This window comes from Plectrocnemia conspersa, unplaced genomic scaffold (assembly GCF_051122295.1).
Source record: "Plectrocnemia conspersa isolate PC_06_02 unplaced genomic scaffold, ASM5112229v1 ptg000001l, whole genome shotgun sequence".
In the NCBI taxonomy this organism is placed as follows: domain Eukaryota; kingdom Metazoa; phylum Arthropoda; class Insecta; order Trichoptera; family Polycentropodidae; genus Plectrocnemia; species Plectrocnemia conspersa.
The window spans coordinates 23,891,541-23,915,159 of record NW_028277165.1 but is presented as its reverse complement, the minus strand read 5'-3'; the positions used below and the strand labels follow the sequence as shown (position 1 = coordinate 23,915,159).

The 23,619-nt window shown below is 27.1% G+C and overlaps 2 protein-coding genes across 4 annotated transcripts in view; both read left to right on the top strand.

The window, feature by feature from the left end:
• LOC148239303 (4'-phosphopantetheine phosphatase-like) overlaps positions 1–23,619 on the top strand; it is a 105,197-nt gene that overhangs the window by 38,798 nt on the left and 42,780 nt on the right. For all 3 annotated transcript variants that reach the window (XM_088182721.1, XM_088182798.1, XM_088183020.1), the window contains exon 6: positions 14,997–15,034. In XM_088182721.1, coding sequence (XP_088038847.1) covers positions 14,997–15,034 — 38 coding nt within the window. The remainder of the gene's footprint in view (positions 1–14,996; positions 15,035–23,619) is intronic.
• LOC148239304 (uncharacterized) overlaps positions 1–23,619 on the top strand; it is a 278,456-nt gene that overhangs the window by 238,260 nt on the left and 16,577 nt on the right. The window lies entirely within an intron of this gene.

Genomic DNA, 23,619 nt, shown 5'->3' with positions numbered 1-23,619 from the left:
AAAAACAAGGAATATAAAACTGTTAATACGAAAATTTTCATGAAATATATTTAAATATTTTTAATATTAAGAAAGACGACATATATGCATATAATATCATGCGAAGTTTTAAATTTATATATACATGGAAAAACCACCAATGCTCAAGACGACAAAATGTTTGTACATTGGTTGTTTTTCCAAAAGTGGTGTTATTTTTGCCTTCATTTTTTTACGATTTTTCCTTAACCGAACTCGTAAATAATACCCTGTACTAACCATTTCTACAATAAAATTAATTTCCAAGAAAGTGGACATTGGCACTTTTTCGTATGGGATATTTGATTCGTTTTGGTTAGGTTTGGGTTTAAATAGCAGCCTATAATTTTGCTATTACAAATGTATCATACATCTACCGGTAAAAATGTATTCGTATATGATTTTAATTATATTCATTCTATGTGAATTTATAACGTCATTAAAAAAAAACATATTTTCTGTTATAGTACAATACAATACAATATTAAATATTTTATATACAAATAAAATCAAATAAGGAGTGAGACTTGAATGCGTGTTTTCGCCGATGTTCATGAATTTGTACTCAAAGCTATTAACTCCATCTGTGCTCATGTGATTCATTGAATATTATTCAATGAATCGCACGTAGTATGTACTGACAGAGAAATCATAAATAACATTCGATACGCAGACGACATGGCTATTCTTGCAGAACATACCGAAGATATATCATGCCTTGAACTTTCAATGCACGTATTTCGATTACGACCAGGGGATTCCAAAAATATAACCAGGTAAAAAGTTCTTTCGCAAGAGATATTTAGGAAGTAAATAAACAAAGGACGTTTCATATTTATACATTTGGTGAGATTCAGAAAATAATTCAAATGATACAGTGACGTATATGCATTCTGGTTTATCGGTGATTTTCATTTCTCGAGAAATGAGAATTCTCGACTTCCCTTTTCAAATTTCTCGAGAAATTTTCATGAATAAAAAATGTATGTGATACAATAAAGTATTTCAGATACAGTATAACATATTCTTAAAATAACTGTATAAAACACACATGCCATTTAAAGTACATCCTCGTTCTTTTTTTTTGTTAAAAAATTTTGGACATGGAAAAAAATCAGTATTTTATATACATATTTATAGTTCGTATAGTAATATGTGACATTTCGCTTCTTTATTCTTCATTAACGTCACTTATTATTATCTTAAATTTACGGCATTAACATAAATCAGAAGGAAATGAGTTTAAACTGCAGTTTCCTCTTTTGCACAAAACCCTGTACTTAGCCTGATTATTTATGTATTAAAATTAAAATCATCGTGACCTGACAAGTAAACCAAATCATAAATCCATAAAATAGAGTCAGTTTCTAGTACGCCGCGGACTAGGGCATCATAAAGGGTGCGCATTATTAAAGTATTCTTTAAGTAGCGCGCATTTCTCAATATTAAACCGAGAATTTTTCGATCTGCTGTGTCTCTGCAACATGCAGCTTTTTAAAAATCATACCAGGATCCTTAGTAAAGAAGTCTAGAATATACCCGCCGAGATGGTAGGAGTATTCCGTGATTTGTCGATTAAATTGTGTGACATTTCTAGACATTGAAAAGCAATCGGTTATCGAAAGCCCACTTCCATGAAGTATTAAAATCATCACAGAGATCGAGGGAATCCGACATCTAATGCACTCTCAATTGCATTTGCATTTCTCGCCTAAGTCTGATTTTTTTTATACTAGTGCCTCTTTTTACATTATTTTATATTATATTATTAAACAGTTTTTGAGCTTATTAATAATTTATTCCCCAATATCGTGAATTTAATGCTACAAACATGAATCACTCAAACGTGTATAAAATTGAATGCATTTATTACACGTTCGATTGTAAACATTCACATCAAATATCCGCATTGCTCGTAAATAGAATATGTTCGATCACGATTCGATAAATTGCAGAATTAAAACAGGAGAGAGAAAAATCCCGCAATGACGCGACAATTTTCTTTTTGGGGGCTTTCACGTGTCAATCAGGCTATTTGGAATAATCGTCGTGAATGTGCGCTCTTTGTGGTGTCGGAATGAATGTGGCACCCCTATCAAACGAGCCTCGTTTGTTCTTTGACGTTAAAAAGTATATATACATACTTACTATAGTATACACCGATCCCTGGATTATTCATTTACACTTTTTTATATTAAAAATAACGATCAAAGTTTTAAAGGTGATGGATATACGTATACGTAGATACAGATTGACAGGTTACACAAATGCGACACGATAGCCTGATAAAATACATACATACACATATATGTGTAACATACATATACATTATCAATATCAGACATGTCCGTTTTTATACATAAGTCCTTTGCAGAAATATGATATATGGCAAATAGCATCAATAAATATTACATTTTATCTTACATCAAAAGCAAACGTGTCTCAAAAACTGTAATATGAAACATATTCAAATAATTTGCAAAAGTCAGCTTTTCTTAAAAACCGTATTAAATTTAAAATAATGATGAAATTTATATTGTATATGATTTTATTTGTGAAGTATATTGACTGTCATACTTTAACATCAAATAAAACATACCCAATAATGTAAAAAGTAAATACGAAATCCTAATTAAACATGTTTTGAGTTTTGAGGCCGTTTCGGGTTTTATTGTTAAGTTGTACAATTTACCAAAGCGAAATCGCGATATATTTTGTAGACATTGCTGATGGAAAAGCTAGTAGAGAATCTCTCTCGTGGTGTTGTTGTCTGCCGTCTTAAATCGTGTGAACGTCTGCTCTCGATGCGTGTGATAGTGTCTTTGAGTCGTCTCTGGTGAATCAGATATGTAGAAATTGGTTGTCTAATTGCATCGCTTGCATATTTGAGTAACTTTGGAGCAAGGAATTGATAACAATAGCGGTTTTTACGTCAGATAGACTCATTATTTGTTGCATCCTTTACGCACAAAATAGTAGTTTTTTTGTGGTTTTTACGAGCGTCTGTTCAGATACGCAATAGTGGTATTAAGTATTATCATATTGTTATTGAACCTTTTGTCGAAACGCGTTGTTATTTCCTTTTTATAAGTTCAAAATTAGCGTTTGAATGACCTTAGAGCTAACTATACAGCTGGGTTATAATGACAAGGAAAATAAATCAGATATATTTGCGTCATAAAAACGCATTAGAAATTTATGGTTTATGTAAAATAAAAGTTGGAACACTAGCGATCTTTTTTAATAGATAATATACTTATATTGTGAGCCTGTCAAAAAAAATGCAAGACCCAAGGCAACTAATGTTTTGGAAGCCCTTCCAATTTTAAGATAATAAATGTAGGCAAGACTTATTCGATTATATCATTTAATTATTTTCAGAAGCTTTGCGTGCTTTTCCATTAGCAAATTCTGTCATTAATTTAGAACATTCTAAAATAGAGCTATCTGGTAATTAATATTGATTGTTGTCATTCAACTTGGTCGCTCCTGACGGAAGTTCTTAATTTTTTCAGAACATGCTATGATTTTTAACCGACAATTACAAAGTTAAAATAATTGAAGCACAATCGCTGTGTTTGTTAATATGTTTGAGAATTCCAAGTAATTCTGTTTTAAGTTGGATTTGTAAATACGCTTTAGCAGCATTAATAATTTTAGAACCTCATCACTTATTTCATTTTTATATTTCTCTGGCAATGATTTTGCCTTAGAAATTATATTCTCTTGATCTACTATTTTAATAAATTATCATACAAAATTATTAAAATTACGCGTAAGTCTATTTTTTATTGAATTGATAATTTTGTCATAAACGCATAAATATAATATTCTTAGCAGATTTTTTTTTAATAAAATTTTTATTTCAAATTCTGTAGTAAGAAAGTAAGTTGCTCTATAGTATCTTTAAGTTGCTCTATAGTTTATAATCTTAATTAAGTTCGCAATAAAACCTTTTTCTATATCTAATGTTGCTTTACATGATATTAAAATAATATTTTTTTGATGAAAAAACATTATTTTCAGGCAAATTTTAGATTTGAACCCATTCTAATTTTGACAAATATTTTTCAAAACAAGAATCTGTCTTCTTAAATCGATTTTATTCAAAGCAAATTGTTTTAACCAGTGTAACTTTGTTTTTGATGTATTATTGTATCTAAAGAAAGGTATTGCGTCCTTGTAAAATTTTACTGATCTCCGACAATATTTATAGTATAGTTTCTACAACCAGAAAATTCACGCAAAGAACTGCTTGCACACCATTATATTTTCATACTTGTTCCACATATTTTATGAAATTAAATTTTAATTCATATAACAAATTTAAAAGTCAGCTAGCAGTTTCCTGAATCATTTTATCAAAAAAATAACGGTACCTTAATTAAAAATTCCAATTTGCTGAACTTGACGTAACAAATAATTAATCTCGTTTGTTTCCTATGAGATGAATCTGGAGTCGCATAAGCAGTAATATCAAAATATATAGCCTTCTTAACTTCCTCAATTCTCGCGTTTTATAAAAACGAACCTCAATATTATTAAACTCGTTTTGTATTCTTGTTAAAAGATAATGAACCTGTTTTCTCCTGTTGTCTTTTTGCGCTGCTCGAACTTTTAAAACATGCTTCGCTAATAATCGTTAATATTATATTTACTCAACATTTCAACTAATCCAAGAAAATTATCGCTATGTAAACATCGAATGCGTGCATTAGATCTAAAAATAACGTTAGCTCTCTTATAGAGAGAAAAAATATTATATTAAATTAACGCTCCAGCAGCTTTTCCCAATGTTTTGTTTGGTCATTAATTTTATTTAGAAAAAAATCTATTATTAAATTCAATTAAAGCTCTTCATGCGTAAGAGAATTTTCGTAAAATCGTATACAAATAATTTTGATTTAATTTCATATCTATTTTTTACAACATATTCAATTAACAAGGTGAGGTCTTTTGCTTTATCTTCTGACCAATCATACTTATATGATAGAACTTTAAATAATATATAAAATCGACCTTTAAGTTGACTGCTCGTTGCGAGCAAAATCTACAAAAAGATAATTAAAAATTTAGTTCTATAATATGTTTACGCTAACATAGTCAGTTCGAGAGCTATCCATTCCATTATTATTAATACTTGAGAAGGAGATGGCAAGTTTGGGTCTACGCCTCTACTATTAGCTCTAAAGCACACCGTTTGATATTTTGAACAAATTTATATAAATTAAAATCGATACTATATTTTTTTATATTTATCAATCGTAGGAGCGTAAACCTAAACTTACCATCTCTTTCTCAATTATGAATAATGATGAAATGAATGTCTCAAGAAAACTGACTGTATTAACGCAAATATAGTATATAACATGTTTATAATAATATCTTGCCCAATGAGCAATTAGGCTTCAGGTGTTCTCTTTCTGTCAAGGAAAATGGCTTTAACTGAAAAATGCCTACAGAAGCAGTGTTTTTAGACATTGCGTTTGATACGTGGGCATTACATATAAACTAAGCAAATTAAATTGTTCAGTAGCTTATTAATATATCTATCCGTAATTATTATTATTTTAACATATTATTATGTAATTGATATATGTACTTGTACGATGTTATTATTACGAATATTATTTATAGTATTATATACTACACAATATTAAACAGATTATTTTTAGAACATCGTCACATACTATTATCCTTCTCTCTAACGCTATCCTAAAATATGTTAATATATAATCACACAAGCGTTCCTAAAATTCCACAAAATACGACGAGCTCACTAAGCACACCACCGCAGAAATGATAATGCGTTGATAAAAAAATAATTTCAACGAAATTCCATTTTGTTTTAATTTCCGAATTAAGTTAAAATTGAAGCGACTTAAAAAAATATCAACCCTCCGATACGAAATGTCTTTGTCAGGTATTGAGAAAAAAAGTTAATTTGAAACGTTAATTTTATCTAAATACGCACCGATCGAGTTTCTGCGCGAAGGATAAATGCCAGGAAATTCAATTACTTACCCGAAGAAAATTATATAAAATTATTACATCGATAATATTTCAACAATTCTCCTTTGATGTGCCGGCGAGTCTTGATGCGGCTTACTGTAGAGAAAATATTCACCGCCGCCGGTTAAACCGAGATCTAAAACGCGACATGTTTATTTAAACCTAATAATAATAATAATTAAGGGCGTGATGTCGCATTTTAGTTATTATGTTTACGCGATGCTTGATTAACCTAGCAATGATTTCCCTTAAGGATTGCAGATTAAAGCACAATGTTTTGACTTTGCCACACTATAAAGAAAAAAATAACTGAACGTTGCTTATTTGGTTTATTTACCAAAAATGTAAAAGATTAGATTTTGTACAAATGCATTCGTGCGGAAGAGAGCTTTATATCCGCTTAGTATAATTCGCAAATCTCGTTCTTTGTTTATTCAAAAGATGCATTTGAATAATTCAACGTTTTTATATTAATACTATAAAAATAATTAAAATTAAACCATTACAAAAAACACACACAATTTAATATATTTTTAATACTAATAATATTTCATTATGAATCATTTAAAAAAACACATAAATTTTATGAAATGTATTGGTTATTAAGCGGCGTGATTTTTGCTCTATATTATTATATATTTACTGTGAAATGTGTTCGCGAACATAATTCAATCATATTTATAAACTCGCGAGTCATAAAAAATGACTATTTTTCTGATCACGTATATTGTTTTTACTCCCTACAGACAACAGATTGTCGTTAGTGTGTTGACAGTTGCCAAAATTGTCACATCAGTTGCTTGCCCTGATACACATATTTTCAAATCTGATTAAAAAATAAATAAAACAACCTGAAAATACGTATTGAGTTCCTTAAATACGTGTAAAGAAACTTCAATGTGAGTTATTGGTGGCACAAAAAATAATTCAGAAGAAAATTTTATTGAATTTTTAGAAAATTTTTCTGCCATATGTGTTTACAAAGAAAGAAAATTACTATTTTTTATAATTTTTAAAATTTAAAAATATGTTAAAAATAAATTGTTTTTAAATATTAGTATAGGGTATTCAGAAATAATGTCGTTTTTATTAATAAGAATTTCATAAAAAATCCATAATTTTATATTTTATTTTATTAAACACACATATAATACATATTATAAACATAAAAAAACGTGTTTCTTTATTCCATTTAAGAAACCCACGACATTTTTATTTTTGCGGATTATCCTAGGAATATTATTATACAAATTTACATCTCAGTACATAATTCCCTTGTACTCGTTTTCTTATACCTCACTATCCTAAAATTTACTAAATTTCTAGTATTAAATCTATGTACATCTTTATTTCTTATTAAAATACTCTGGTAACATATTATTTTCTAACTTATATATAAATACTATAACATTAACATTAATATTTCTTGAACATTTAGCTATTCCAATCTATCAGTCATACTTCTACAACTAGTAAATCTATTTTTATTTAAAACTACTCCCATTGCCCTATTTTGTAATTTTTGCAATATTATAATTAATTATAATTTAATAAACATATCTAATATTGTTGCACGATAATTAAAATGAGGCAACATTGCCATTAACATATTTTTCATTCTGTAAAATATAACTATTTTTCTACTATTTTTTTAAAATGTATAGTTACAATATTTCTTATAATTTAATTTAATTCAACTATTTTATATTAATATTTACCATATTTTTAATATTAATATACATACATTTAGTTTTATTCTTACTTATTAATTATCTGAATTATCTATATTTTCTTTAACGTTATCACCTATGCAATATATTAATCGTCCGCAGAAAATGCAAAATGTATTTTACATTTTTTTATATTATTAATTATGTCATTAACATATAATATAAACAGCAATGGTCTCAATTTAGACCATTGTGGTACACCGTGCGATATTATTTTCTCTTTGGAATACGCATAATTTATTTGAACTTTTTACTTCATTTTTTTTTTTAATAATTATTAAACTATCTTAAAAATATTTAACTTATACTGCTATTCTCTAATTTCATCAACATTATTATTCTGTCTATTGTTTCAAAAGCTCTCTTGAAATCTAAGAAAACTGCTTCAATGGTTTTGTCTGTATCATTTGCCAACGATCTTGTATTTCAGTCAAAGTAAAATGTTTTTCTTTCAATTCCAATTGTTGTTTAAATCAGGGCTGTGGAGTCGTTAAAAAAAACACGACTCCGACTCCGACTCCGATTCCGATATTTACCAACAACACGACTCCACTCCGATTCCGACTTCGACTCCGACTCAAAAAAGTTTAATTTTATCAGGTATTTTTGGTGTTTTTCTACACGTTTAATATTCATACGCTATACACATTCATTATTACGCAATTAAAAATTTATAAATTTCATAATTTAAAAAAATGGTCGGAGTCGCTCATTTTTCACGACTCCGACTCCGACTCCAACTCCGGCCAAAACACCACGACTCCACGACTCCAACTCCGACACCGACTCCACAGCCCTGGTTTAAATAGAATGTTTTAAAAATAATGAAATCCATTTATTGTTCGATTAATACTTCTACCATTAATTGTTAACGTTAATTGCTCTCATTTCCTCAACCATTTTACTCTTTTTTTATTTTAGGTATAGGTTTAATAATAGCAATCTTCATATTATCAGGTTTTTCACAATCAGAGAGTGCTTTATTTACTCAATAATATAATTTAGTTCCTAGTTTTTCATAAGTTTATTTAATTATTTTTATGTACACACATCACTTTACAAATTATTACTTCACTTTACAAAATATTGTGAATTTCTTCTAAAAATACTGATTTAATTTATATATTTTTATAACTATCTTTCATCTCTATAATAAATTACTAATGCGCTTTTTGCAATAATTTTCTAAATTAGAATTAAAACAACCAGAAAGTGCTGATTTGTCATTAGATGCAACAATCGTTCGAGTTTTTCTACCGTCACTGTTTCGTCCTGTTTTAACAATTTAAAATAAGTAGTACCTTTAAAATCTCACTTTATACAAAGAAGCGCATTTTTACGCAGTAAAAAACGCAGTTTAAATTATCAGCCAAAACGTTGAAATAAAGGACCCATTTTTTTGTAAGAATTAGTTGTAATTGTTTAATTTATTCCGCAAAAGAAAACGTGTGTTAATCCTTGTTCTGTAGTGATCCGACAATTCATTGGGAACCAAAAAACCTCTCTCCAGATTTAGACAATTAGACCACAAGGTATCAACCTTGTTTGATATTTTTCGATGGTTAACGTAAGATATTCTTCAATATCAGCTTATATGAAAATTTTATTTTCTATGTTGTGTGGTATAAAATCAAAAACACCAGATTTATTTTTTTAAAACATCTCTGGCATTCTTTAATATTCAATAAATCACCATAAATTATACAAATATTTTTTGTAGCAGCTAATATTTTTTCATATGCAACTCATACAATATGCTGCTCTTTAGATATAATTCTAAAAAATCAAATTTCTCCCATTTTCTCCCAAAGTGTATTTTTGTCACAACATAAAAACTTAAAGACACAAGTTTAATACTTAACAGTCTGAAGTTTTCGTTACGGACTGAAAAAAAATATATTGAAAAAACGCAGTGCTTTTGGTTACATTATATTATATAAAGCTCAAAATGCGTTTTTTAATGTTAATATTTTCATAAGAACAATTTAAAAATTGATTTGACAATCACATGAATATAAATATAAAAATCCAATGACCTGTATCAAATACAGATTTATTTTTATGCGATTGTAAGCATGAATGTCGCATGTTTTTTTATTGTTAATCGTTTTCCAATACTTTCGCGGTTCAAATAAAAATGCTTCACTAGTTAAATTTAATTATTTTCAAATAAAATAATATTATATAATAAGGGTTGTGAAAATTCGATCGAAATAATCTCTTAAAAACCGTTTAATATAAGACTCGACCAAAAACGAAAACGAGATCTTGCTTGATGTAAAAAATAACGAATTTAAACAATGCGAATGCAAGCACTGTACATATTTCAACAGGTACTCTTTGTTGAAATGTCGCAGGGGTTTTATGTAAATTGTATTCGTTTCACGAGTGACATTATGATTTTGAGAATAAAATCTCCGGTATCAAATGAGCGAAACAGCTCTATTTCATAAATTAAAGCTTCGCAGAAGTGGATACGAAAGTTTTGATACGAAACAAAATACTAAAACTTAACTTTTATTTTTTGAAGCGTAATTCAACCCTTTTTCGCTCGAATGGATATCCAAAGTATTTTTTATCTAATTTATCTCAACTTCAGATAACTTTATCTATTATTCTAAAAAAATATATAAAGAACACTTTCTTTATTTATTATAGATCCTTGTTCTATTCTTAAAATAAAATTATTAACTAGCATATATCAATTTATATAGCCCATATTATAATCTGAAGTATTGATAACTTTAACGAGTTTATAATTTGATATCCACTACGGGTCTAAATATATTACAGCATGACCTAATTTTGTCTAAATTGAATCCTATTAAATGCGTCAATTATACGGAATCGGTTTCAATATAGTCCCTTTGGTATTATTTAACATACTAATATTAAAGATATAGGTATATACATATGTTAATATAATACTAAGTTTATATTTTAGATATTGAAAGGCTTTTCAATACTATATTAATATATATGAACATAACGGTTTCGCAAAACTAATAATAGTTATGTACTTTGATACAATAATATAGCTACATTTCCAAACAATAATCTCTTGTCAAGTTTTTATTAATTAATTAAACTCGAGTGAAAATTCTGTAGTTATAATATATGATATGAGATTATAAATCATTAAAACATGAAGCATATTATTGTACAATTTTGCTATTTATATAAAATAACTATAATCGAATTATCTAGTTATTTTATATAAAAACACTTTATATTTTTTTATTTTTCTCCACGTAGAAATCAACAGTAAATTTATTTGGTTATCAATTTATCTGTTCGTTTTATGTTACGTATTAAAATAGACCATTGGTAAAAAACTCAGATTCGAATCCAGGTGTTTCTTTTCAATTTTTTTATTATTTCTGGTAGATCTGAGTTCGGTATTAATATTTAATTATGACTTTAGTTTTCCTTGATTTTCTAAATCTAATATTGGATAAATATCGTAATATTAAAAAGTCTTTAACAGTTAATTATTTAAATAAATGTCACCGATCTCATTACTTACTTAGTAGTTATTAATTGTGTTTACCCTGTGTATAAACACCTGACCAGGGCCCTGAGAAAACAATGATTCCGGACCTCATGACAAAAATGGCATTTTAAATATACTTTTTAACATTTCTTAAATAAAAACGATGGGTACAAGTTAACCTTTTTTATGCTACAAATAAATATAAAAATTAACCACCGTTGCTACATACTTTCTGAAATCATATTTTATGTGAAATATTTTAATTAGGCATTAAAAATATTATTTTGATAATAAGTCGTGTTTTTTTGCTGCTCAGTGTTGCCATATAGTGAATTTCTAGACAGGTCAAAAGCAATAAAATTGTGCCATCGCGGTAAAAACGCTCGTTTATCAATTTAAGATTTTTATAACAATATTACAAGTGATGATCGAGTAAAGTATATGTAAACCGAATTTTGTCCAATATGAGAGCGCAAAAAACAATTATCACTTCTCAGAAGGCAAAAATTCACGTCAAAAGCAATAAAATCGTGTCGGCGCCGTCGCAGTGGGAACGCTCGTTACCGAGCGTTCCCACTGCGACGGCGCCGACACGATTTTATTGCTTTTGACGCGAATTTTTACCTTCTGAGAAGTGATAATTGTTTTTGCGCTCTCCTATTGACCAAAATTTGGTTTGAATATACTTTGATTAGTCCATTTATATTATAAGTCCATAATAATATCGGTAAAAATAGCTACAAACTATGTAGCAATATGTGAGATGCGATGTCTGTCTGTACTTATTCTTCCGCTTATTTCCCGCTAAAAGATGAGTTAGCTTAGTTTTTTTACTTTGGGTTTGAACAGCAAATAGACGTTTCGCAACTGTCAAATTGAGCTTCATAGATATTTTAGAGTAGCATATTAGCGCCTACCAGTTAAATTATATTTTCGCTAGTAGAAATATATATCTACTGGTGAAAATGTATTTGGACTTTACTAGTGAAAATATAACTTTACCAAAAAATACACATTCACTGTAACTTTTATACATCGCATGTAAATAAATAATTATAAGTATGTAAATGTATATATTATTAAATAAAGAAAAGTTAAAATCATATATTTTACTAGCATCTGCTAGATAGTTTATATATTTACACTGGTAAAAATATATATCTACTAGTGAAAATGTACTCCGATATAATTTTATTGTAATGACTTATTTTAAAAAATATTTTTGGCATAGATTCTAGATTCATTTAAAAATTAATTTAAAAATAACAACATGAAATTGAAAGTATTATTTATTTATTTTGCTGCATTAAATTACTGATAATACAAACTATAAAAATTTGTTGAATTTTCATTATTTATTGCTTCTATTAAAAATACAGATCAAATACCTAAATTTACTGCTACAAATTTACGTTCGTTGAATATTTTCTCTCATAATGTTTATTGTGAAAGAACTATCTAGAAAGTGGGTGATTTTGAAGGCAATGTTCCGCTCCTTTTATTTATTATATGTATAAAAAGAGCTGAAGGAACTTATACCTGCAATACATAAGTACATACGTCTGACATATTTCAATGAAAGATTTACAATAAATAAATATGAATTACGACTATGGGTGTTGCAAGGTGCGAGTCTATTTATATTGTAAACTTGTCTCTTGGCTCACAAAATGCATTAAATATTAACTTAAACTTTACATCTTAGTAGTACTTTTTCTTAAAGTGGTAGTTTATTAGTCATGTATCGCAAAAATTACACTGTAACTCAAATGCCACTGTATGCTATGCTTCACTGATAATAATAATAAATAATTTAATTCTTGCTACAAAAAATTCAATAGATTTATTTTTACCCATTTTCATAAACTTCCAAGGTTATCTATAGACCATATCTTAATAAACCGCCACTAATAATAATCTAGCTATTTATTTATATATATATATTTCAGTACAGACATTCGTGTACACGTCAAAAATGTAAGTGCAATATAAAAGCACCGGCCGTCAGCTGTCAAACGCAAATACGTATGATGGGAAAATAAAGACGGGTCCTCGGAATGGGGGAATATCCTTTCGGAAAAAATAAATATTGCGAGGAGAATTCCGGACTTGGCGATGTTTATTCTTTATCTGCGGGTAAATAGGAAAATTTGTTCATAGCCGATGGGATTTTCCGCTCAACGTCGCTTTAAAACCTCCGCGGGAGAGATATTACTTCGATTCGTACGTCAAACGGCGTGTTTGCGATGCGCTTCTACGTTCACTCGAAATGTCTATAAAATAACAAGTTTAAAGTAAAATATTAGAATATACTTGCAAGTATGTCCCAGTTTATATAAAGTGCATTTGTTGTTAAGCTTCTCTATAAAATGATCCGTTTTCGATTCCGTACTGCGGGATTATTCTTATAAACCAGCTAGTTCATGTGTTGGTGTCCTCATTCGTATCAATATTATTAACTATATTTTTATTTGTGTATTGTATTTATTATAAATCTGACCATCATGACTTGACAAGTCTTACCAATGAGTCATATTTTTAGGTCATAAATATCAATTCATTTGAATAAATATTTTCAGATCAAATTTTCAATTATAGCATATACATATGTCGTCGATAAAGAAAAAAAAGAGCAAAGGACTCAAAATTTATTGTACTCCAGAATGAGCTAAATACCCATTGGAGTGACAATTATACAAAATAATTAGAAAAAAATCACAAAATACATATTTTTATAGCGTAGCCTGTGAGGCGCTAGACTAATAATTCAGAGGCCACAGGTTCGGGTGCCGCAGAATTTTTAATATTAAAATGGGCTAATAATAAAAATCACCCTTAGCTTCAAGTTTACATATTATAGTTAATATTATACTAAATAAAATTAATGTCACTGATTTTAAATATATTGAATTTAAATCTAGTGTTTGCTCTCGGCGGCCCTGCTACGCATTAGTTATAAAGTTTAAAAAAATACTAAGTGATAATTTTAAGATTAAATATTTTTATTGCTGTGTTATAAAGAGGTTACTACTGTGATAAATTTTTACAGCATGTGTATTTTTGTTATCGTCAATTTTCATATTTTTTCAACTATTTCGCAGGAATAAATTATTGTTTATTCATACAAAAAGTTCATATATGAAATTATGTAGTAATTCCATTTAATCAATATTTTTAATTAGTTATTAAGTGTAGTATTGAAGAAATATTACATATCGTCCGTAACAAAGTATTTCCTATGTATATTTCTACAATATCAGAATGATCATTTTAATGACTTTGATAACGATTTTATAATGACATCAAAATGTTTAAATACTTTACTTGTATTATAAAATCGATAACTTAATAAAAAATCATTTTATGAAATAGTTGAAAATTATTTTACAGATCTTGTTCCTAACTTGTTACAACGTTTACATGCTATATTTTATTCATACAAAACATGCGCCTCACTTATATACAACTTTGAATTTAGTAAAATATACTAAGTAATAAGTTAGATACGTAAGTGAGCCTGTAATATAAATTATACAAAGTCTCAGCTACACAAATAATTTCTTACGTTCCATTTAAAGTTTTAGCTCGTATATTTAATTGCCATATTTTTAGCATATTTATACAGTAAACCGCGAAGCAAACGTCACATTTCTTTACAAAAATAACCAGATTTTTAAAAGCTTTTAATAAAAAAAGTCTAAGAGTACCATTTTAATCCTAAATACGTTTATTTTTATTTTCAGATTTTCTGATTGCCTACTCATTTGAACTTTATAAAAGGGTGAGTACCTACATCTTATATTTTATGCAAATTTCTATCAAAACATAATCGAGCGTATGATTTTATCTTCATAAAACCACTCCCTTTTTAGTATACTAGTTTATCTGACATAGTAGATGCAAGTGGAATAGTTTGACTCTTGAATTTCCACCACAACAGCAAGTTTGCCAAATAAGGCTTGACATACTCTAACTCAACGTCAATACCGTTATTTCTCTATTAGTGTAGTAGTTAATGATTTTACTATATCAATTATGTATTATATATGTTGGAAAATACCAGAATTGTTAGCGGGATTAAATGTTGTGTAGTACAAATTTATTATGCAAGTCGAAACCTCAATCGAGCGACAGTTTCACTGTAGTTAGTTAAACTTCACCGCGATCAAGTTTAATTAACAACAAGACTTACGTTTATGATAATATATGAGTCACATTTTTACCGTCGTATCTGTGAAAGTTTTCCCTGAAGGAAAAGCAATTTTCTTACCCAATTTAAAGATCGCCCACGAGGATAAAATTACTTTAAGCTCGATTGCATTTAAATGCATTTTCATTAGCATATATACATTTAAAACGTGATATTTACTTTTCATAACTTTTCTAGTTAAATACATATTCATGCCTAAATATAATGATATATTTTATCAGTTGCGGTTTTCATATATGAATTTTCATATTTACATTTCATAATTTGCATTTTAAGCACAACAAAAGCATTAAACATATGTTTGTTTATCGTAGATATAACAGGTGTATACCTTAATGGTTTTATTTCTGTTGTTCTAAAGTCAAATTATACAATTTACATTAAATACTAAAATGTAATGTTATTAAATATTAACTAAGTAAATGATTATACGGTATTTTAGTTTATTTATCCGTTTTTAATGTAGTTAATAAATAATCATATGTAGTATATCAAACTATGCGTTTGTACAGTTTTTAGAGTACAATTAATGATTATTCTTTCTAATTAAAAAAATGTAATTTTTCTTCATTATTTTTTTTCTCTACAAATTGCATTAATCGGTCAAGTTTCATGCTTCCTTCGTGGTATTACAAGATCGTATTTCTAGACCAGGTCTTAGCTAATGAGATACTCAATCACCAAGATGATGAGATGATCTCACTCACAAGCTTGGTACGTAACCTTAAAGTACATTAATACATTTTTGCAGAAGCACGTATAAGGGTTGTTTAAAATTATACTATTATATATATGATACATACATAATAAAAGTATGTTAATATATAAACACTGATTTATTTTATGTATTTATATAAAAATATATTAGGTAATTAAAAAAAAATATATAATATAAAATTAATGTAAATATGATTCGGAACAATATTCACAAGAATCTTGTAGATAGTAAAATCAAAAGTCCATATAATTTTAAAACAATATCGATTCAATACAAAACTGTAGCTTAACCTTTTGAGTAATGAGTTAATTTATACATTTGTTGAGATTCACCTGGGAATGAATTAATTTTACGTATTTTCCATAAATATTTCTGTTGTTATTTATTTATTATTATTTTATATTGCATTTATAGTAAATTATTGAAAAAAATACCGGTTCTCAATGTTTTATTGCTTTGATTTATATTACTACTTTTTTGTATTAGTATGTTTTAATAATTTCTTTTACCACTTTTCTATTATTAAATTTCAATAATTTATTTTACTTATTCTCTTATATTATTCGAAATACCATATATATTATATTAAAAATAGCGATAATATACAATGTATTTTACTATCTTTTTTCTTATCTAAATTTAGAAATCATAAAAATAAAATAAACCTTACCAGAAATATACTATTCTTATATCATAAATATAAAAAAAATTATATACATATGTATATATTGAGGAACAAAAGTAAAATTAGAGTTTCGGTTATGTATCTACTTATATAACATTAATGTATTTTTGATACTTATTTATTTATATATACATACCGTCATATATTGTATATTATACTGCTATATACATATGTATATTGCACTACTATATTTTTTATACAATTTCATATATTCAGTCGAAATTGTGTTAGAACTAACAAGTTTTTCTAAAACACATGTAAATTTTTCAGTTTTTTACTGCTTCAGTTTCACATCTCGTGGGACATTTTTAAAATATTGCACATGTGCAATTCGCTTTCATAAAATGACATTTGTTATATAGAAAAGGCTTCCGTTTGAAGTAGGAAATGGTTTTCATACTTCCAACAGATACGATTGACATGAAAATATTTCCATCCAAATACAATCTATGAAATATATAATAATATGAAATTAAATAACTTATTATAATTATATTATTGCTGATCAAACACATTTTTGTAAGATTAACATTACAAGTACATGTGAATGATAATCCTATGTAATCTAATTAAAAAATAGTGACTTATAAAAAAGTTTAATTTTCCGAACAAATATTATAAGTTTTTATTATTTTTATTACACCCTATTATACTTGGGGATTCAATGCGATGCGAAAAAGGATAGAGCACCTGTCCTAAGTAAACATCTAAAAGTATTTTCATCGTCCTTACAGGTGTAAACACTACACGATAGATGTTGGATAGTGTTCAAGGTTATTTTTTTAGCAGCATAAGGACATACAGGCAGTTCTTCTTCCATTAATAAATTTTGGAGCTCTGCGCCGGTTCTAAAATAATTAATTGCATTTTATTTTTTGCCGTAATATTATGTTATACCTTAGCGCCTCGCTGTGAGGCGCTTCATTTCATTTCCCGTGGTAAAATTGCAATCTTTCGTGTTTTTTTTGCGAAGGAAATTGTTTCGGCGGATATTTTTAAAAAGGAGGTATAGCTGTAATGTTTGCTATTTATGTTATATAAAGTAATACTCATAATAACATAAACTAAACGTAAACGGAGTAAAGTTTAACCATGATTTTTTATTATGAGGAAATGTGGCGAGTGTAAAACTATTTATGTGCAAATGAAAAAATCAATTTAATAAAAAAAAATATATTCGGACCGTTTCCGTTAGGGTCCACGCGACGTGACAAAACACATAAACTTCAGTCGCAGCAATTTTGTACTTGCAGTGTATTTAAAATATAGTGCTAATTGTTAAATAATTTGTTTGTTTTTCTATGGCAAAAGAGAAACTAGGCATTAAATTTTGTGACAACTTCTTTCAAAACAGACAAATATGGCGAAATTATGTTATAAACTTAACGCAAGAAGTAGTGATTTTAATGATAAAGAAAGTATTGTAATGTAATTAGGAAAGCCAGTCATGTTTATAAATATATATATTTTATTGAAATTATACAGAATATATTTTCACCGGTAGATACATATTTTTATTGGTGAAAATAGTGCTAGTGAAATTATATGCTTCTTTAAACTGATTTGTTAAATCGTTTAAGCTACTAGTGACTTTCGTTAAAAAAATAATTGTACACAATAAATACAGTTTTAATAATATTTAAATTATAAATTAATTGTTTGATACATATTTACTGGGTTAGTCAGTGAAATTATATTCTTACTAGTAAATATTTTACCGAAAAATACACATTCACTGTAGCGTTCATTTGCCGTTCAAACCCAAACTTGATATAATAAGATGTTCTAAAACTAACCATAGATTTTCAATTTGTTATTTGCTATGTTAATTCGTCTAAACGAAATTAAAATTTATGGGCATTTTAGAGCAGCAAATAATTTCACGAGCGCTTATCAGCTATATTATATTTTCACTAGTAGTATTATGTATATGCCAGTGAAAATGTATTCAGATATAATTTTACTGAAACAGTTATTGAATACATATTTATACTAGTGAAAGTATAACTTTAATAAAAATACAATTTTATACATATATTTATATTTTAATCTAGCTTGCTTATTTTTCCAATTAATAATATGATAATTTAATTTATTTGCTTTCAATAAATATTATTTAATTATAAAGATATATTACATATAAGATCAATGAATCTTAAACTCAAATCCCCCGTGAACATCAACATACAATATTTCAAATTCTATTTGAAGATTATAATTACTAATTTATACAGTAACTTTGATCGATAATATTTAATTAGGTTCTCTTAATTTTTATCTAACGTAGTAATATGATAAATATACTGTTGTATTGGGATAATTATATTCTTGAATACAGTATAGCTGAAAAATATCATATATATTCGAATAGAAAAAAAAATACTTTCAATTTATTATTCATAGTTATATATGATTTAATGCGACAGAGAAACCAAACATTATTATGCATAATTAATGTACAAAAATGTTTGGTTTCCCTGCCTTACAGTTATTAAGCATTTGATTACCACAACATAACATACATGTTTTATGTATTTAATAATAAATAATTCCTTATCTTATTTTGAAATGTTACTTAATAATATTATTCATAAAGCGATAAAATTGAATACATTTTTGATATAAACCTTATCGCTTTATTATATTTATCATAATTAAAAACAATCAGTATGACGTCATAAAAACTCATCTTTAAGAAAACAACGCTCGTGTATAATTTAAATAAATACATAAACTTATTATCACGTAATGTATTATGACTTCTATTTTTCGAGTTTTAAATTCATAATCACAAAAAACTTGTTGTAGCTGTGTTGAATATTATTATGTAATTACCTGGGGGAAATTACTGTAATATATTTTCCTTCCTAAAAGTCATTTGAAAATCTGTATTTATAATATACATACATACATAAACATCCTTTAGATATACGTTCTCATCCGGTGATCGTTTTAGACCTTTAATGGTTTCCTACATACTGCTACTTGAAAATATCAATTTCGAATCTACTTCGAAAGAGAACTCATAAAATTCTCATTCCGAAATACGCATATACTTTTTATGAAAAATGTATAAGGATTAAATTAATTCATGTGTGATTTATAATAATTAAAATGTTGGATAAGAATGATTTTTGCGATGAACGAAACAAATAAAAAATCATTTAAACTATAAAAATAATAAAATCCGGTTAATTTAAACTACTTTTATACCTCCTTTTTTTTTGTCTGTTTATAAAATATATATTTTAATAACCGTGAGGTACAAAAATATTACGTTACAACTTTTTCGTGTTATATATTTAAAAAAACATTATCATTAAAATGTGCTATTCGTAATAATTAAAAAAATAATTAATACTTAATGGGGACAATTAAAAGGCCAGGAAAAACAAGAGACGTATTTACACAATTAAAAATTATTTGGATAATTAAAGTCTGTGATTTTTAAGGTAAAGAGTTTTTTTATAAATATTTTTGTATGATCATAGAATATAAAAAAAAATCAGATTCTTAAATTCGCTTAATATTTATTTAATTTCTTAAATTTCAAAGTATTAAATTTCATATTGTTTATTTACTCGGTATTTGTATACGTTTTTATTCGGATCGTATTTGATACGGAAAACGCTAATATTTGAGCTTTAAGCTCTGTTGAGTTTCATATATAGTATATTATTTCACATTTAAAACTAGAGTGGAATTGCATTTTTTCATGCAGAATGTTTCATTGTATACACGTTATATATTAAAAATGTGTCGGCGTGTTCGGTATAAATTTCAGGATATCATAATTGCATTCTAATTTTGTTCAGCTTTGCAAATGTTCTGTTCTATATTTTAATCACGTCAGCATTTACCCTTAAGGGTATCCAGAAATGTATTATGATATTCATTTCGGCTCTCTACCTTTCAGATGAAACTATTGAATTATGAGTTTAAAAACGGTTGCTGAATCAGTTATAGCTTAATTGTTTAATTAATATTGCAGCACAAGTAAATCTTACCTGTTCTATTTTTGTCGTACATTAAACGTGAATATTTCTTCGACCGAATGGAGCTTTTAGAAACGATTCGAGCAACAGTAACGCTGCATGTTTATTGCCAGTAAACGGAGGCTTTGCAATACAGATTGGTTTCTGGAGCAAATTGAACAGAATGCAGATTCACTACTAATGTTTTTCCTTTATCCGACACAAATTGAATACGGTCGGATTTGTTCTATATAAATACATTTCTTACATGCGTATCTTTTCTGATAGCAAATTTAGACTTTCTCTATGTTTCGTAGATCTCTCAAATACCTACATAACGAATATATTGTATAAAATATTATATTTTTCAAAATAAGAAGCATACAAACATTTTTCCATCAATACTTTTATATACTAATATAAATATTATAGTTATAGATATAATAAAAAAATATTATTTTATGATGATGAAACATAAAAGATGCTATTATATTATAAATTGATTATTATATTATATATATTGTATGTTTATAGTGTGAAGTTTTGACTAAAATATATATAGCAATAAAGTGATATTCTAAAAATATTTAAATTGTAAAAAATGTATTATATATGAAAATTATTACTCAATATACGGAGTGGAGCAAAAGTCACTTTATATTTTCAAAATTGAATAACTTTTAAATAAATTAAAACATATATTTTTTATTTAATTATATTTATTTATACTCCTAAATAATTGTGCAATATAATATTTTTTACCAGCCCTCCGTTTTTAGCTTCAAAAGTCAAGAACTTTCTAGACTATGTTCCATGACAATTTGTAATGTTTCTGGCTTTAAAGCTCTTATTTATTCTCATATAAGTGTTTGAAGTATATATATGTAAAGTCTTTCCTTTAGATAATCCCAAATAAAAAATCTAGAGCTGTCAGATCAGGCGATCGTGGTGCCAGTTAATTTCTGCTCCAAGTGAAATAAGTCTGACTTTAAATATTTAACAAAGAAGTCACTTCTCTGGACGAAAAAAATAAAATAAAATCATCCCTCGGTATCTCTCTTTTGTTACCCTCTATGCATTACCTATTCATTCTTTGCATTTAAAGAGATGCAGCTGATGTTAGTGAGCACAATTATTTACAATACTTTTACGTACACGTTTAGTAGTTATCTCATTTCTCGCAGATCGTGGTCGTTCAGATCGGAAACGGTACCTTTCTTTTGTAAACGTTGAATGACACTTCGGATGGTTGGTCTTGAGTGACTATTTCTGACATTAAAATGTCGAGAAAATGCTCTTTGTGTAAGCTTAATTAAATGGTTGTTTTTAAAATAAAATTTAATTATCTTTGTCTTTTGCTAAGTCATGTTTTTTCTTTATGATAAATCTCTCAAATCTAAAAAAAAAAATATTTTTTTTAAGATGACAAGTGATTTTTGCGCCAATCTGTATTGTGCTATTCATTAACGGTTATCCTAAATATAGAGCCAGAGCAATTCCAATGAGAGTGCCTGAAATTAAAGTATCTATTTAATATAATTAAATTCTCAAGTCCGAACATAGCATCGTGATCGCTCTGAAACAACTCATTTTATTTGAATCGCAAAACCTATTATTCAATTTAAATTACTTTTTTGTAAAGTATATTATTTAATTTAAAGTATTCGAATATAATACGTATAATATGTAAAAATATTATTAAATTAAAAATATATATGTTATGGTGAATGTGTACTAACAGAAATAGTATATTTTCACTGACATTTTAGTGAAATCATATCAGATAATTAAAATTTTCACTGGTAGATATATATATTTTTACTATTTAAAATGTTATTATGAAAGTAGTGGTTTTTAACTGGCAGTTGTAAACGCAGCCAGCAAATTTCGTAATTTCGTAATTAACTGTTAAGACCAAAATGTACTAAACGCATTTACACCAAATCTTTGTTTGATACATTTTAACTAGTTAGTGAAATGATATTCATACTAGTGAAAATATACCTTTACTAAAAAATATATTATACATTCACTGTAAATGTTTTCTTTACATGATTATATCATAATCAAAAAACATTAAATTAATTCGTTTAGGTTAGGTTTGGGTTTGAACAGGAAATGGACGTTTTGTTACATAAACGATTAATAATTTATTTTATTTTTTTTAAATATAATCGTTTATGTATAGACATATTGTAAATATATAAATAATAAAAAAAAATTTAAACTGTTAGAAAAGTCCATTTCCTGTTCAAACCCAAACCTAACCTAAACGAATTAATTTACCCCAAATTAAACTAATGAAAGTTCAGAAACTATAACTAGTTCAAACATATAAAGTTTGCAGCATATAATTTCACGTGCGTCTATCATTTAGTTATATTTTCGCTAGTAGAAAAATATCTATTGCTGAAAATGTATTCGGGTGTGATTTCACTGAAACAGTTATTGAAATTATGTATGTATTAGTGATAATATAACTTCACTGAAAAATACACATTAACTGTAACGAAACAGCGTCATTTTGCTGTTCAAACACAAATCTAATTAGCACAACTTTATTTAATCAACGTTCAAAAACTATTGCTAGTTTACCGGTAGAAATGTATTCAGGTATGATTTTACGAAATACTTATTATATCGAAACGTCCATTTGCTGTTTAAACCCAAATCTACTTTAAATAAATTACCTAAGCATAGTTTAACTAAATGAAGGTTTAGAAACTGTTAAATTGAGTTTCAAAGAATAGTATTTTTTTGCATAAAATTTGCAGCATAT